At 39.7% G+C, this 17,300-nt stretch overlaps 1 protein-coding gene across 4 annotated transcripts in view; it reads right to left on the bottom strand.

Moving 5' to 3' along the window:
- NBEA (neurobeachin) overlaps positions 1-12,077 on the bottom strand; it is a 453,368-nt gene extending 441,291 nt beyond the window's left edge. For all 4 annotated transcript variants that reach the window (XM_058800580.1, XM_058800578.1, XM_058800579.1 and 1 more), the window contains exon 1: positions 11,796-12,077. In XM_058800580.1, coding sequence (XP_058656563.1) covers positions 11,796-12,077 — 282 coding nt within the window. The remainder of the gene's footprint in view (positions 1-11,795) is intronic.
- Positions 12,078-17,300: the final 5,223 nt, after the last annotated feature.

The following is a 17,300-nucleotide window of genomic DNA, read 5'->3' as shown; positions in this document are numbered from 1 at the left end:
TTAGACCACAAGTCTCCCTATCTATGAGGCAATCTTCAGGATTTCTTAAAGGAATTTTAAATCAAAGTTCATCTTGGCTGTACTGTCAGCTGCAGCTGTGCCATGTCTTGCTTGTAGCACGAAGCATGTGGTCCCCTCAACAATTCATGCTCTACAGAATGCATACATAAGAGAATTTTTAAACCTGTGATTGTTCAAAAACTAATGCAACAAACATACATGGCCATTTCAGATGTACTGCTTAAGCAAAAACAACCCAATGCTCACCCTTAAAAATGTTGCTTTATCATCTTCTTACGAAGGAAGGCCTAAAATCTACTATAACTCCCCAAGGAGCATACGAGAGAGGAATTTTGAAGTAATAATTTACACAAGGTGTTGCCAAGATTCTTCTGACCTCCAGAAAGTATTTAGATTGCAATGACACTTCAAGACTTTTACTGTTTCTTCTGCACTTCTGGGTAATACCAGATTTTTGGTACAAGATGCATTTAGGATTGATCTTGGCCAGACTAAAATAAAATATATGTGCTGCTTTTTTTTGCAGAGTGAAGTAACTTCTGGCTAAAACAGAGATCTGCTAACTTAAACCAAGTTGAAAAGACAGTTATGTCCTAAATCCTGCATGAGGAAAAGTTCCATTACAAGTACTTGCAACCACCCTAACTTCAGATGACAGGCTAGGACCACAAACCAAAGCTATGACAAATGATCCAAGAGCTTAAATCTGGACTATACCAGGTATTCTCTATTTACACTCTGAAACCTCTTAACTGCATTTAGTTTTAAGAGAAGGATTTCTTACTTAAAAATTTCAACACAAAGCACTTTGAAACCCACATGCTGGCTTAGACTTTGGTATTAACAGATGGTGAAAATTCCCTCAGACACCTCAAAAATTAATAAAACATCATGTAACAAGTCATTTCAAGGTCTCTGCAAATCCAGGTGGACACTGAAAGATAACCTGTTGTACTCAGGATTTTCCCATCATGCTGTTAAGTTTTTATTTTTTAATATAAAGCTTCCTTGTAATGGTACCATTTCTCAATAGCTAAACTTAATCTAAACAGCTAATAATTTGGATAAACTTTATACATTTCTGGTTTTTTTTTAAAGACTCATCTGGGAATATATCAGCTTCAACAGCCTAAAAGTTATCAGCCTCACTCAGCTGAAACTTCTGCTTCCTCCCTTTCCCATTCTTCTTGATTGTGCTTAGGTACAGTAAAGGCTCTTCATACATTATAAACATATTTGCATTAGTTTGAGCTGTTGGGCTTCTGAAAAAGTGGAAGTTTAAACTACAACTTCAAGTGACAAAACAGATTACAGACTTGAAAACGACTTTTTTCACTGAGACAGCAACTGAGTATATCCAAATTTATTCTTAAATACAATTTAACCATATTTTATTGAGGAAAAAAATGCAAACAAACACAAACTATTTTATTATAGTTCATTTTTCCTTGTTATAGAATCATCACAGAACCACAGAACAGTTTGGGTTTGAAGAGACCTTGAAGATCATCTAAATCCAATTCCCCCACCACGGGCAGGGACATCATCCCGCAGACCTGATTTCTCAAATCACGACCCAACCTGGCCTTGAAAGTATAAAAACCCCTTAGACTAATAATAAGGGAAATCATTGCAATTGTGAGCACTGAGAATAATCTGCTTCTGGGTTTTAGAAAATACCTGCAATTATCAACTTCACTGATCCATTTTAAAGAATGCATCAGCTCCTATTCAGTGAGAACTATGTTTAAAATGTCAAATACTGCACTGTATCAGCTATGAAAGACTGACTACCTCTCAGTGACTAAGCCTACACATTGTTCTATTTGCAATGTGTTTATTACTGAACATGATAAGTTACTTTGAATAAATGGTTTTCTGTTCATGGAACATGAACTATAAAAATTTTGTTACACAATCATCTCTGTTTCATATATTACAGTTTCTAAGTTGAATAGAGTTATAGGCACGTGAAATGCTATTGAATATTTAATATATAAAGCTTAGACTATATATAAAGTCATCAATCTATTATTTGCAACAAACCCAATGCAGAATTTCAACAGCCTTAGCTCTATACTGAATTTTAAATTTTCCTTCTACCATGAAGCACCTATTTGAAAACAACGCTAACAGTTCTAGTTTAATTTCAGTTCATGCTAATTTTTTGAATAAGGGAGTATTTATAGTATACGTAAAGAGCCATAAAGTTTCATTAACCGAGTATTATGCCATTAACTTTGTACTTTCTCAGCAATATATTAAATGTACCTACATTTTATATTTCTGAAATCCAAGAAATAGGCTTACACACAACCGTAACTTTGATTTGCAGAACCAACAGTCAGACAGGTTTGTGTTTCATCCAAGACTATCTATTAGCAAGCAGACACGGATGACAAGCAAACACTCGCTGCTGTGGCTCACCAAGGTCTGTTTTCTTTCTTGGCTGCACGTGGTGCTAATTTTCCTTTGCTGAGTTAGGCATCCAATCCAAAATACATTGGATTATTTGTGGTAGATATTTCAGCTCATACTGTCAGATGAGGAAGAGGATTGCTATAATTACAAGGCTTCCCAGACTCCACCTCCCATTTTTTCTTATCTGCACAAGGAGAATAAAGATTTAAATGTGTGAATGATTAAGGGATTGGAACATCTGACATACAAAGGAAGGCTGAAGAGAGCTGGGATTATTTAGCCTTAAGAAGAGAAGGTCTGAAGAGATCTTATAAATTTTTAGGGGGGGATAGGGTGGGCAGAGAGTAGACACAAGGGAGCCAGACCCTCCTCAGGGGTATAAGCCCAGGATATCATGATACAGTTTCGCTTCCGATGGACGGAATTCACTTCACCCTTGGACAGCAGACTCAACACTAACAGGGTCCTCTTGTAAGTCTACTTCTGCATTCACAAAGTGCTCTCTAAGGTATTCAATGATGCAATGGGGACTGCAACATTTCCATGAGAAACAGAGTTAATAAGAAAGTCTTTCAAATCACTTAATAAGCTATGTAAAACAAAACAAACAAAAGATGGACTTCTGCAGGTTCTTTGAAGATATATATGCCATAGTTGAACACACAGAACCAGCAGCAGCAAAGATATTCAGAACCCCAGAGACTAAAATATGGGGCAAGGGCTCCACAAGTCTCTTGAAGGGAAACATAAGAATCAAACAACTTCTTTATCATGAGCATATTGCTTGGAGCACCTTAACCAATCCAATGCAGCCTTACACCAACATTTCCATCAGTTTCAGCTATTCCAGAGATTAATATTAACAGCCAAGAAGCCATCAGTCACAGATATGACTCATAAATACTGCACACACCTTGCCATTTAGAAAAACAGGTAATTTATCTCACTGGAACAACAGAAGGAAAAGAGAGGGCGCTGAGCTTTTATTGGAGCTCTCAAACTCACAAGAAAATGGCAAAAGCCACCAGCCTTGAAAGTGTAACACAACACTTAGGTTCTTTACCTTCTTTTTTTTTTTTCATAACTTAACATAACCAAAAATGCAGCTTTCAGAGGGCTCTTCATTAAGTTTCATTATTGACATAAAAATTATGATTTGAAGAGGGATGAAGCTGATTTTTTCCCTATAAAATAGACTTTCTTATCTTTTCAGGCAAAACCTCTTTACCCATTCTCTCAACATTCCAATTCTTGCAATTAAACATGTTTGCCCCCATTATGAGTATGCTATACAACTGGAGCTGACATACCTCTGTAACTCCATTTTGATGTGTTTATCCTATTGGAAGGGGCAGACAGCTTTCCTGTTCTTCCAGCTATAAAAAACGTTTTCAACATTAACAGTGACATATGGGGATTTTTTGCTCCCAATTAAATCAAGATTTTTTTTTTTTTAATGCAGTAAGCCACACTATATATTGTTTAAGATTAAGGGTAAACTGACTGGTTAGGCATGAGGAATACAAAACAGCTTGGCTTCAGCTGAGTCATTACTATCTTGAACATGGCTACTATTCTATATTTAATGAAAGCACGTTTTATTTTTTCTTTAAGTTTGTAGTAGGAATCTGTTGCAACAGGTTTCTATGGGATCCTTTCTCAATCAAAAGACAGGCTTTCAAACTCATATTTGTGTTTATATTCAGACTATTTTCTTTTTATGAAACAAAATTTAAAAAAAGACAACCCTGCTATAATGGGTCTTAAAGCAGGTAATCAAAATTCAATAAAAGTTGGAAAATTTTGCATATTTTAGTATTTGTCACAGAATATGAAGACTTATAAAGCAAAAAAAGAAGTGAGATTACATAAAACTGATTGCAATGCCTCATTGGTTTAGAAGAATCTGCTCAAAGAATGATTATTTCCATCCTTCTGTCTACACTGTCCCAGTACTACAAAAGCCATGAGGTAACAAAAAGCATGATATGAATAACAACTTCACTCCTAAGTGAATATTTTGCCATATCTCACTTCCAGCTAATTCCAAAACTTAATACTTATTCCGCATAGTTAAGGAAGGCTTTCAACTGTTAAACAAAAGGGCAGTGAATGAAACATCATTTTGCAAAGACAGATGCCAAGCATTTGTAAGCTGTGGAACAGCATTAGCAACACTCACATTTATACAAGCTTTCAGTGAATTGTCACGTTGGAACAATTTCAGTGATGCAACCCAATTTTAAACCAAAGCAGGGTAGTCATATTATAGGGTTGCATTAAATAAATGAATTGACATTGCTGGTCTAAACCTCAGTAATACCAAAACTACTTAGCCTTATTTACCAAAGGTTATTATTTTCCATCTATGTCAAAAGTACAAAAAAATGCTAAATTGTAAAAATTACTGGAATGCAATTTTAGCAATCAATAGGCTGATCAGAAGTCGAGGTGCTTCTCTACTGGAAATAATAACTAATCTTCCTCTTAGATATTAATGTCATTAAAAATCTTCTTAAACTGAATTTATGAAATTATAGTTCAAATAACTGAAATCCCTATTAATCCTATAGTTGAAGTGGATGTTGCTATCGCAAAGGAAAGAATATGAGACTTCCCACAAGTAAAATATTTTTAAAATTTTTCATTATCTTTATGCTGATGATCATATATCATTGTAGGACATCTAACAAAAGTCTTGCAAGACAGATGCAAGGGTAGGTCATCAAATTCAAAACTGATGTTTCAAGGAATCTGCTGCCTCTGATTATAAAAGCAAGTTCTAAATTTGATTCAGAATTAAAGAAAGCTTAAAGGTTCTGTCTATGCAAGAATTAGTAAAGCTCCACAATGGGGGGTTTCTATAAAAACAAACAGTAATGAATAATCAAATTTCACAAAAAAAACAAATGGAACTTCATCAGAGTACACAGACACTAGTACAATGACCCTCTGGCCACCAGGCACATTGAATATATAATGAGGAAGCTGATGCTGTTCTCTGTAAAGGACAATAAAACACTGTACACTAATGGAAGAGCAACACAAATTAATCTGAAATAGATTTACTGAGAAAGGCCAAAATACAAAATGGAAAAAGTGCAGAACCAAATAACGAACAGGTAAGACTAAGAGGCTGATTTAAAATAGCTTAGATAGCTTATTAAGTTAATATTCTCTTAATACAGTACACAGCATTTATCAGAAAATATTCCGTTTTGTTACTAACCCAATCACAGATTTCATTCCACTCTGACTAAATTCAATACAGTGCAGAAGGGGAACAAACACTTTGAAAGGAATTCAGAGATGATTATGCAGGTTTTGGGTGTTAGTTTTTTGTTGGTTTTTTTAAAGATGCAATATAGAAAGTGTTTCATATATTTGAGACATATGAGTGAACACACTGAAAAGCACTAACATGAAAGAAAAAACTGCACCACAGCCTCTTAGACCTCAGCCTTGCCACAGCCCCAACTTCTACCCCTTGGAGTGCTCATCTGAAAGTAGGGACAGGGGAAAATATGGAGGGCAGAGAGAACGACCAGTGTATAACTGAATACCCAGCTAAATGCTTAGTCTTGTAAAACACATGGCTTAAATGGGGAATCAGGTCACAATTTCATAAAAATAGCATCTTGATAGAGAAAGGTGCTAACCCTTTGCTTGGTGCAAAGGGATAAAACACAGGTAGGGTCTCAGGAGGGAGAAGGGGGAAAGGCCAAGGATTGCAGGTGTTTTTTCAATACAAGTCTCACAACTTTATTATTTCAGTGTGACAAAAATAAAAAAGTCTCCAGGTATTCACCTCCCTTATCCATTAATTGAATCCTGTAAAGACAAGTGAGAAGTAAAATCAAGATGCAAAGCTAAGAAGAAAATAGCTATTCAGAGTTAAGCATTAAGGAACATTCAGTTACATGCCAACATGACAGATTTTTAAAAGTTATCACCTATAGAAATATATCAACCCATCATACAAGAACTACAGCAGATTCCAAGCCACCTGCTGAGATACCATTAGTGCTTTATGACTGATAGAAGAATTGAAAAAAATTTTCAGCCATAAACACCTACTGTCAAAGATGAGATAAAAAAGCCCCCAAAAATCAGTTATAATAAAATAATTAAATGAGCAGTCATTCAAAGATTTTCTGTAATCAAAACTAAGTTTTTCACAGAAGCATTAAATAATGACAAGAGCTACAATACTCTAAAGTATCTGCCCATGGAATGTTATGACAAACTCTCACATTAGATACTCTCTTTTCATACAGCTCTGGTAGCTTGTACAGCAATGCCCAAACAGAGATTAGTTGGATAGATGAGCAGGATACCAAGAGGCCAGTGAGACAGACAGCAACTTGGACAAGGACTGCCACCTTCAGTTAAGTATTACCTAAACCAAAATTCACATAAAAAGCACATAAACAAAAGCCCAAAAAAAAATCCTAACTTGGAAATTTCCCTAAACTTCACTTTTTTGATTAGTACCAACTATCAGCAGAGAATTACACTCAAAATGAGAAAGATTACACTAAGAAATGGAATAAGATTCTCCAGCCTGCCAAGCTAGTTCCACAAAAAAAACCAAGTCATATGACAGAGGCTACAGCTCAGGAGGCCCACACTTTCTTAGACTACAACACTGTCCAATGAACAAAAGTGTTTCTTCCTCCCCACCTGTAAGTAGAACTGTGCCATGGGACAGTGCAGCAACCAAAACTATAAATGGATTAAAAGAACTCAGATACCAAAGCCAGCTATAGCATAAGAAAACCCTTAACCAATCTCTGAAGAAAAGAAATATCAAAGGAAAAAAAAAAACCCAAAACATCTCTGACACAGGCCTCCCTTTACATTTTTCCTTATGGCTACTACTACAGAAAGCCTGCAGGGAGAGAAGTATCTCTCACATAATTCAACCCATTTGCTCTGAAACTGCAAATGCCACTCCTACGAGTACACAATGTGACAGAGCACTAAAAACCGGCTTACCTCTTGTGATGGGTGACTAACACTGAAGTAGGATGGAACAGCCAAGAAAACGAGAAGAGCTAGGCAGAAGTGTGGGCTGCAGTCAACAAGAACAGAAAAAGACTTCTTGAACTAAGCCTGGTGTTTGACCTACTTCTTACAAGCACTCTCTAGCCTGACAAAACCCATATAAAAGCTTTGCAGATTGCACAAGGAGAACCCTGGTCAGCTACACCTGTATCAGATTGCAATCTGTTCACATCTGCATCACATCATCTGCTCAAGATGCACAGGCAAAATGAGCAGCTTGCTTCAGTACCAGTCACAACTTTTTAGTATCATTCAGCTTCCTCTTCACCTTGCTTACTGTGAAGCTATACAATCAGCACTACAAAACCCAAAATCACAGATGCTAGGAAATTCAAACTGGAACACAGAAAGGTTCCTAAAAGCTAAGGAACAATGCAAATCATATAGTTACGTTTGATCAAAGATGGCCAAACAAGAGTCAGTTCAAAATGTACACTGAAGAAAAAATTCCCAAGACCGCAAAAACACTGGAAAAGCAGAGAATTGAGAAAGCAAGTCAGTAAAATAATAGAAGACCAATCAAGGTATATTAAAGAAAACTAATTAAAGCCATATGTGGAAACTTTGTTGTAGGAAATAAGAAAAAAAAAGCAGACAAAGTATAAGAATAGGTAGACAGACTGACCCACTTCCACTTTAACATCACATTTTCTGGAGCACATGGTACAGAACTTGGCTTTAGACATCAGTCTAACAGCAATGTGAACATCTCCCATGCAATAACAACATCCTTGAGAGCATCCTAAGAAAACTAACAGAGCTGTTCAAAGGGGCCTCCTCAACAACAGAAGCACAGAATGGTATCAAAATATCCCCAAAGAGAAATCCCTTAGAGGAATTAGAGGATTACACAATTTTTATGGAAAGCCCTTTCTAGTTTGGTGCTTTGCAGTACACAAGGGTCAGTGAACACACATCTAAGAGAGAGCATGCTCAGCCTGGGAATTCACACTAAACCCATGGACCAAAACCAAAATCAGCACCATCACAGAAGAATGCATGTGATACAATGAGACATTCCCTCCTACTTCCAGAATTGTAAAAAATAATACAATATTATATAAAATCATTCTAAAAACCCTTTCAGCTCCTAGATTCTTAAGATCTTTTAACCTTCACAGTACTAACACCATCAGGTCTTTCTAAGGACAACTGAGTCCTTCATAGGCACTGGCATATAAAGTGCCTCTCTCCACTGTCTTTCACAATAATGTTAAACAATGAAAAATAACACAAGTAATACTAGATATTCTACAAAGTGACACTCTGCTGAACAAGTTGACCAGTTTAACAGAACTCTGAACACAGCATGTTCTGAGGAAACACTAAGAAAAGCATTAAGAGAAACAACTAATCTCACAAACATGGAGGAATGCTCAAGAACAAACTACTGTCTGATCTGACACTTAAGATTTGGCAAAGCTGAAAATACAACAATATACTGGACCACAAATATTTCCTACACTGTAAAAAATACACTTCCTCACCTCATAGATACAATAAATCACTACGTCCATCAGTATCACAAGGTACTACATGAGTTAAATCCAAAATCCAGCACTACAGATTACAGTGTGGGCCACCAAAACAAACATGCAAAGGTAAAAACTCTTCAAGAGAAACCCTAAAAGCCCAGCTTCACAAGAAAGAAGGGTGACGACCTCCATGACAAGGGCACACCAGAAAAAAGTTTTGTCGTGGACATTTACTGCTGCTTCCATGCAGATGCAGGTAGAGTAAACAGATTTATTTAAGCTTTACACAAAAGACAGCAATAAACTCTGATAAGAAAATTTAAAAGGCATCTCCATCTTTAACTTCTGATTCTCTCTGATAATAAAACATCTCAGCTATGCAAAATTCTTATACTAAAAAGCTATTACCAAATGGCTTATAGCAACCCAATATGGCATAATGTAAGTTACATTTCTCTGAACGACTTAACATACCAACTGATGTATCAAAACAAGATCACCGTTCACTCATTATCACACCTGCATCAAAAGTCATTCAGGAGTAGTACAGGTAAAGACTGAAAAAAACCAAAACAACAAAACTACCAAATCAAATAGTTCTCTCTACCCCCAGCTACCCACTGAAGAATGCTTCTAAAACAGAAAAATGCACCTTATTTTAAGTTGTTACTAAAATCCTTAATATAGATTGAGATGATGTTTAGTAGTTTAGGAATATGCCATCAGTTTTACTTTATATCTGCCATATTCACTGCTTGTTTCACGTGTGAGTAAATTAAGTTTAAAATAGAAAAACCTAATTTTGAAGCATTTACTGCCCTAAGGAAAAAAAATTATAGACACAATACAGCCTCTCTCTGCTTTGGGAAGAGTGACTGTTGTATATTAGAGTCCATCTGTTAAGTAATGACTGATCCAGGATGCAACGCTGCTGCAGCAGACTCAAAAGCAGTTTCACATTCATATACATCTCCCAGGGCTGAGAGAACTGTTAAACACTCTTATGTTTATTTTAAAATATAAACATTGTTTTCAGCAACAGGAACTGATTAGTAGGTCTATCTTACATGCAAGCAATGGATATCCTCCACATAGATACCAAACCATACTCTTAACCTTAAGGCAATGTTAATCCAGTTGCTGGTGCACTAACAGCCAGAATTAAAATGAGCTTAAATATCAGTAAGAATGAAAGAAGAAAGAAAACTAGAAAAGGATTAAACATCTTTGTCATGATCTACACAAAGCCAGTTACTAAAATAACTGCATGTCATTAAATTATTTTGAGTGCTACATTTAAAGAAATGGGTAACAAACCAAGGAAGTTATGATTACTTGTACCATACTTGTACCACACATACAAAGAACAAAAATAAAAATTACAAGTCACATTTCAAGCTGTCAAACAGCTTGTAGAGATGAATGGGAAATATACCAGATCACTGTTTTGACATATTCACAAAACTATCAGTTTTAACCCTGTGTGTTCAGATTTGCCTTAATATTAAAATGATTTGACCAAATTACGTCCTTCCCTGCATGCTGCAGCTTTTCCATTCAGTCTGTGCTAGGTCAAATGCAAATAACTGTCAGACAGAAGAATACACCTTTCTAAAGTGTTTGAAACAAAATATATTCTTTACATGACTTTGTATAAAATGACTGGAGATTAGGAGCATTAAACTCATTTGAAACAAAGGCAGTTTCAATTAATTACCATTCAGTTTTGAGCAATCATTTTTCTATCCTATTTTATGCAAAATTTGAGGGTATTTCATTGACTGAACTGCTTCAAAAGCTGTCCTGCAGCAAATCTTGCATTCAGGAACAGCACCAAATTGCACATAATTGAAAGTGATTCATTTTTAGATGCACTCGCTTGGCTTCTGTAGGTTCCTCAGGCTTTGGTGTAGGTAGCGCAAAAACATTAAGTCATACAGTCCTGCAGTAACTCTTTCACTCCATGAAGTGAGCAGCTGACTAAGGAGCTACATTTTAGCATTTTCTCCTTGTTTCAGCTATTTACCTCTGTACAATAGTATTTTGCAATGCACAGACCTTGGACCAAAGTAGCAACAACACTTACTTTTGCAGACAAGAATGTGGCTTGGAAACAGAGCAGGTTATTAAGACTTGGGCAACCCAATACAATAGTGCAATACAACTAACTCTTTATTACAAATATTAAAGCGTATTAAATCCTTGCAAAAATCTCCCTTCTCCCCCTTCCTCCACGTAAATTGCTCAACTAGCTCTGATCTAACAGGGTTAAACCCTTCACATGTTTCAGCCACCAAAAACGATACCAGCTCAGGCTGGGGTTTTTAATGCTTTTCAATTAAAACCAGATACTACATTCATGTCACTCTTCGTCTCAAGAGGAAGCTACTAGGTTAAAGGGCAGCGCCCATAACACGAAATTGCAAATTACTTAATCTCCTTATTTTTCTCGCTGTAAATTGCACACACTACACTTCTGCAAGAGGCGGCAGGGACGAGGCACGGGAAGGGGAAGAGTGGCCTGTCTGGTCTAGGTAGGGTCCTGCCTAGAGTTTAGGGAGCGCTGAGGGGGCTTCTGTCACACGCACGACGGACGAGGAGATGAGCAGGTCGCGGGATTAACGAGGAGTTTGGGAAGGAAGGATGGCTGGAGAAGGGCCGTACGTGTAGGAGGGACACGGGGGCTGGGAGGCTGCGGTCCCTGCCGGCGGCACAGGGGCGGAGGGGCGCACGGGCAGCCCCGGCAGGAGGTGGGCTGCGCGGGCCAGTGCCCGCCGGGGCGTCACCGGGGCGGGGTGCCCGGCCGCTTACCAGGTTCAGCACCGTCTCCACGATGTCCCGGTTGCTGACCTCCCCAACCTGGATGAGTCCGATGAGGACGGCGAATTTCATCCGGATGTTGCGGATCGGCACCGACGGGTTAATCATCCCTGCGGGGAGCACCACGGACCCGGAGCCCGACGCCCTCAGCTCCCCCATCACCGCGACGCTGCTGCTGCCGCCGCCTCCGCCGCCGCCTCCACCGCCGGCCCCGACGGAGATAAGTCCCGCGGGCTGCGGGTCCGGCCCCGACACCGGCTTCTCGCTCGCCATTTACCCCCCGCCGTTACAGGCACCTGCCGCCGCCGCCTCCCCGCCCGGCCGGGCCGAGCCGCGCATCCACCGCAGTCGCACCCGGCGGGGCCGCAGGGAGCCGGCCCGAGGCGCCGGCACCGTCCCAGGAGCCGCTCCCCCGCTCCGCTATAATGAGGGATTATTATGGGCGCCGATGCCCCGTTAGCCGAGGACTGCCCGGCCGGGGCCGCCTCCCTGCCGCGGGGCCGGGGGCGCGGGCGGCGCCGAGCGCGGTGCGGTGCGGCCCGGCGGGGGCGAGCGGCGCGCGGGGCGTGCGGCGGCGCGAGCGATGCCGCTGCCGCTGTTGTTGTGGAGCCGAACCCGCCGCCGCTCACGCCGCCATGTTGCCGCCCCCTGCCTGCGGTAGCCGCCAGGGCGCCTGCGCCGAGCCCGTCGGGGGAGTGGCCGGGCGGGCCCCCCCAGCCGGCCGGGGCACAGGTGAGCAGGTGCGCGGGGCCGCCGCGCCGCCGCCTCACCGTGGGCGCCGCGGGCCGCCGCCCTCCGCTCGGGGAGGTCTCGCAGGGCCGCCCGAAGGAACAGGGTGGAGCCCCCGTGCGCCCGCCCGGCCGCGCCCCGTCGCCCCAGGGCGCCCTCTGCGGGAGGGGCGGGCGCCGCCGGCGCTGCCGGTGACGGGAGGTGCCGCCCTCTCGCCGCCCCCAGGCCCCGCGGCGGAGCGCCCTGCGCTGCCCACGGCCCTCGGGCACTGCTCTTGCTTGGTGGTGGTGTTGGGTACAACGATGTCCAGTCAACATCAGCTTTCCCATGCTCCTTGATTGCAGTGATGCTCATGGCAATGAGCATTTTTGTCAAGTCTCTCCAGTACTAGAGAAACAGAAGTACCTCCGATGCTTTGAGGATACTCAAATTATTTTAATTGTTGTTGTATGCGTTGAATAAAGTTGTATATATTTGCTCTATGTGTGTTGGAGTTAATCCATACCTGTTAAACAAGATGTTCTTGGCTTTATATTGATGCTCATCACAAAGTTGGATTTTGCAACAAAGCTTGCCCCCTAGTCCTAGAATACCATTCACCCTGACTCTTCTGTAGTCCCAAACTTGGGGTTTTGGCTGGATTGCTGGTCCTCCTTATATCCAGCTCTAGGTAATAAACTGTAAAAACACGATGAATCAGCAGAACTGGATCAGTACATCCTCCTAGATTACAGCAGCTGCTGTAAGCTCCACCGAAAGAATGAGGATGCCTCAGCTCTGTACTAAGATGCATTTGCTCTATGTACATGGAGATACAGTATGATACATTTACTTTTTTGCCAAAGTCCATAGGTGCTTGTCAGTGTGTATAGCCCGGATATATAGACATGACTAAAACAGTGGTTAGCTGTGAAACACAGAACCAACATTATTTCAGAAGGCTGGAAAAGATGTGAAGAAAACCCAAAAGGTCATTAATGAAAGATAAGAAAGCACAAATTTTCTTGGAAGAAATTCCTTTACAATTTGCACCAGCCATTTTTTATATTCATGGAGGTGCCAAAGATTCCATTCTCATCAGCAGCAGAACTAGCAAAGCTGAATACATACTCACTAAACTACTTTCAGGAATACATGACCTCTTTTGCAAAACTGAAGCCTAAGCCTAGAACTCTGTAACACTTAAAATTGTAACGCATTCAGGAGCTAACCCACAGCAGTCAGTTGTCTTGGTTATTCTCCCATCTACAACGTCTGTATGGTGAGACGTGTTGCTATAAATAGTATTGTTGGTTGAAACTTAATGTTGGCTGATGGGTTGACTGGTTTTCTTGTTCCGATTCATCTCATAGTTACTGCGTGTCCTTGCCAAATGGGTAGGAAGCTGTTATAATTGCTCTCCTACTGGTAGGTATATTAAATTTGATCTCTGTTGACTTACTGATTTTCACAAATCCCAAAATAACTTCAAAGCGTTGAGATCCATTGTTAAATTTGCTTAAAATTTGTCAGTGACTTGTTCATCTTCATGGTGGAATGGATGAACTAATGCCACATAACCTCATAAACTTTTTTTTCCACAAAAACAACAGGATAACAAAATATAATTTGATACATTTTATTTTCCATTCCTCACTTCATGCTACTCCTCATGGAAGACTCCATCATTTGCCCGTGTACCTAACTCCTGAACACAGCTGTTCCATACACAACTGTCAATGCATTCCTCCACACTAAATTTCTGATAAAATTGCAATAATGAATTTCTTTAAAAGTGGTTAACATTTTACTGCTGAAATCGCATAATACACTATGCGTAGTATTAGGGAAAAAAAACATTAGAAGAAAGTTAATTCCCAACAATATATTTAATAGCAGAGACTTCTTTTGGTTCTTAAACTCATATTTGGTTTTACAAATAAATTTTTCAAAATCATGTTCTCTTTATTTTTATAAGCTGGAGCGCTGTTAAGAAGTAGCTGTCTTCTCTAATCAACAGTGTTTGTTTTTGATAAGCAAACTTTCATTGAGGTGAGCCATTCATCAACTCATGTGAACATTATTGTAGCACTGGCATTCTGAAAGAAAAACAAATTTGAAACATTAATCTCAGTCCTTTAGTAATTGCAGCTCTGGTGTTCATTTGCTTCCATTCTAGCACCTCATCAGACTGAAAATTAAAGTAAGAGTACGTACACAACAAATGCTATACAACAGGATTCATATATTTTCTTTTAAAATATTGTCTGTCTCATCTTCTTGATATTGACATTTTCCTTCCAAAGACTGTGAATTTCTCAGTGAGAATTTAGTTCATGAGATGTTTAGTTGGATCTCAGTCCAGCAAGGTGTTCTGCATTAGCAAATCATAGAATTTGCATAATTGTAGCCATTTTTAGGTCAGTGTGCAAGATCAGTCATTGACACAGATGAGACTAAGTGTGGCAGGGGTAGAAGGATTCTATGAATGCCTTCATCCTTCACAAAAACAGGATGATGACAGGATCTGATCCTTTCTCTTCCTGTACCTTTTACAAGACTTGCTCCCCACTGAAATGAGAGAAAGCAATCCCTTTGCTTCCAGGGCATACTTTTCCCTCAGCTGTAATAGTTGACAGGAATTTTTTTTTCTGTGATATTCTTCAGGTTTTCTCAGATTCCATTCTCCATAAATGCCAGAAGGTGGTCTCAAATATAATATCAAAAACAAAGAAAAAGACCTTTATCCATTCTCCAATGTTTGCCACAAGCAGATGGGGAAGAAAATAAAACTGACAAATAAAGTTTAAAGTTTTAGCTCAATTTTTATTTCAGTTCTAAAATAAATTCTAGCAATACTACTTCATTTTTGGGGTAAAAAGATTATGTAATCACTCAACTGTGAAAGTTTGACAGAACATGCTTTAGAAGACAGACTCTTGGCTACAAAACATGGAACTATTTCAGTAAATAGGGGCTGCTCTGTTCAGGCATATATTTACACTGACTCTTACAAAAAAAGTGGGTTTTTAAATAATGAAATTATATAGATCAGAACTGAACCATGTTTGAAAGAAGAAGAGAATTTTCATTTGTCTACCACTGTGGCATCAAAATGATGCTTGCTTTACCGTGTCCATATGAGGACTCCTGTTGTGTTTAATTAGATTATTCTCATGAGTAAGGATAATGTGATTTGTTCCTGTGCCAGGATCAGGAAGTGCTATTAGCCCCTTTCTCTTGAAAACCAGGATTTCTTGTAAGTTAAAAAAAAAAAAAAAAAACAAAAAAAAAAAACAAAAACAACTGGCAAATATAAACAGAAAGGCCATCACAGCATGTAAATTCTCCCTGCTATGCATATGGGTTACACAAAATAGAATCATGGAGCTGTTTGAGTTTGAAGGGACCTTAAAGATCATATACTTCCAAGCCTCTTCCATGGACAGGGATACCACCCACTACACAGCCTGACCTTGAACATTTTCAGGGATGGGGCATCCAAAATTTCTCTTGGCAACCCATTTCAGTGTCTCACCACCCTCACAATGGACTTTCTTCCTAACATCTAATGTTAACCTACCTTCTTTCAGCTTAAAGCCATTCCCCCTTGTCCTGTGATTAGATTCCCTCTTGAATTATCCCTCTCTGGCTTTCCTATAGACCCCTTAAGGTTCTGGAAAATGCTATGAGCTCTCCCCAGAGCTGTCTTTTCTCCAGGTTGAATGACCCCAGCTCTCTCAGCCTGTTGTTGTAGCAGAGGTGCTTCAGTCATTTGATCACCATCATGGCCCTCCTCTGGTCTTCCTCCAACAGGTCCATGTCCTTCTTGTGTTTGGGGCACCAGTGATGGACGCAGCACTGCAGATGTGATCTCACCCGAGCAGAGTGGAGGTGGAGAATCCTCTCCCTTGACTTGCTGGCCAAGCAGCTTTGGACACAGCCTAGGGTATGTTTGGCTTTCTGGGCTGTGAGTGCACGTTGCTGGCTCATGTGTAATTTCTCCTCCACCAGCACCCCCCAAGCCTTTCTCCTCAGGGCTGTCCTTAACCCATTCTCTGCTGAGCCTGTGTTTGTGCTTGGGATTGGCCTGAGTCAGGTGCAGAACCTTGCACTTGTCCTTCACTTGTCCATGTTGAACTTCACATGGATGGCACAGGCCAACCTATCGTGCTGGCCAAGGTCCCTGTGGATGGCTTCCCATCCCTCCAGCATGTCAATTGCACCACACAGCTCAGATGTGTTTCATTCACTGTTTTTAACTTTCACATGACAGGATGCATTAAAGCAGAGGTAAAGAAAAAGATTTTTTTTTTACCTTTACTGGTAAGATATTTTTCCACTCTGACTGTAAATAATTTCTACATGCTTTTTATACAATTTCTTACTTTATTCTTGAAAGAGAGTAATACTAAAAAAATACCTTTTATGTATTTCTTCAGGCAAGTTTTTTTATATCATGTGCAATTTCAGAAACACCATAACAGACCTTCCAAGTGAGATTCTCTACATTTCCATCACAATGAAGCAGATGGAGATGGTATGATTTCAAGGAGATATTTTGGTTTTATTGCAATAGGTGCTCCAAATAATTCAGTAGAAATTTTGAAAAATATAGTTATTTTCTATAAGAAATTAATATTAATCTATATTACTATCTCTAATTTTTACACTTAGAGGACTAAAAATAGAACAGAAATTATATTTCTTCTGATAGTTATGAATTCTACTGAGAAGAATTCATTAAACATTAGCTTTTAGTGTAAAAAGGCATAATAGTCTGAGAAG

The sequence above is a fragment of the Ammospiza caudacuta genome, chromosome 2 (genome assembly GCF_027887145.1).
Source record: "Ammospiza caudacuta isolate bAmmCau1 chromosome 2, bAmmCau1.pri, whole genome shotgun sequence".
NCBI classification, from domain to species: Eukaryota; Metazoa; Chordata; class Aves; order Passeriformes; family Passerellidae; genus Ammospiza; species Ammospiza caudacuta.
The sequence above is the reverse complement of the archived record's forward strand: the minus strand, read 5'-3'. Positions and strand labels throughout refer to the sequence as shown.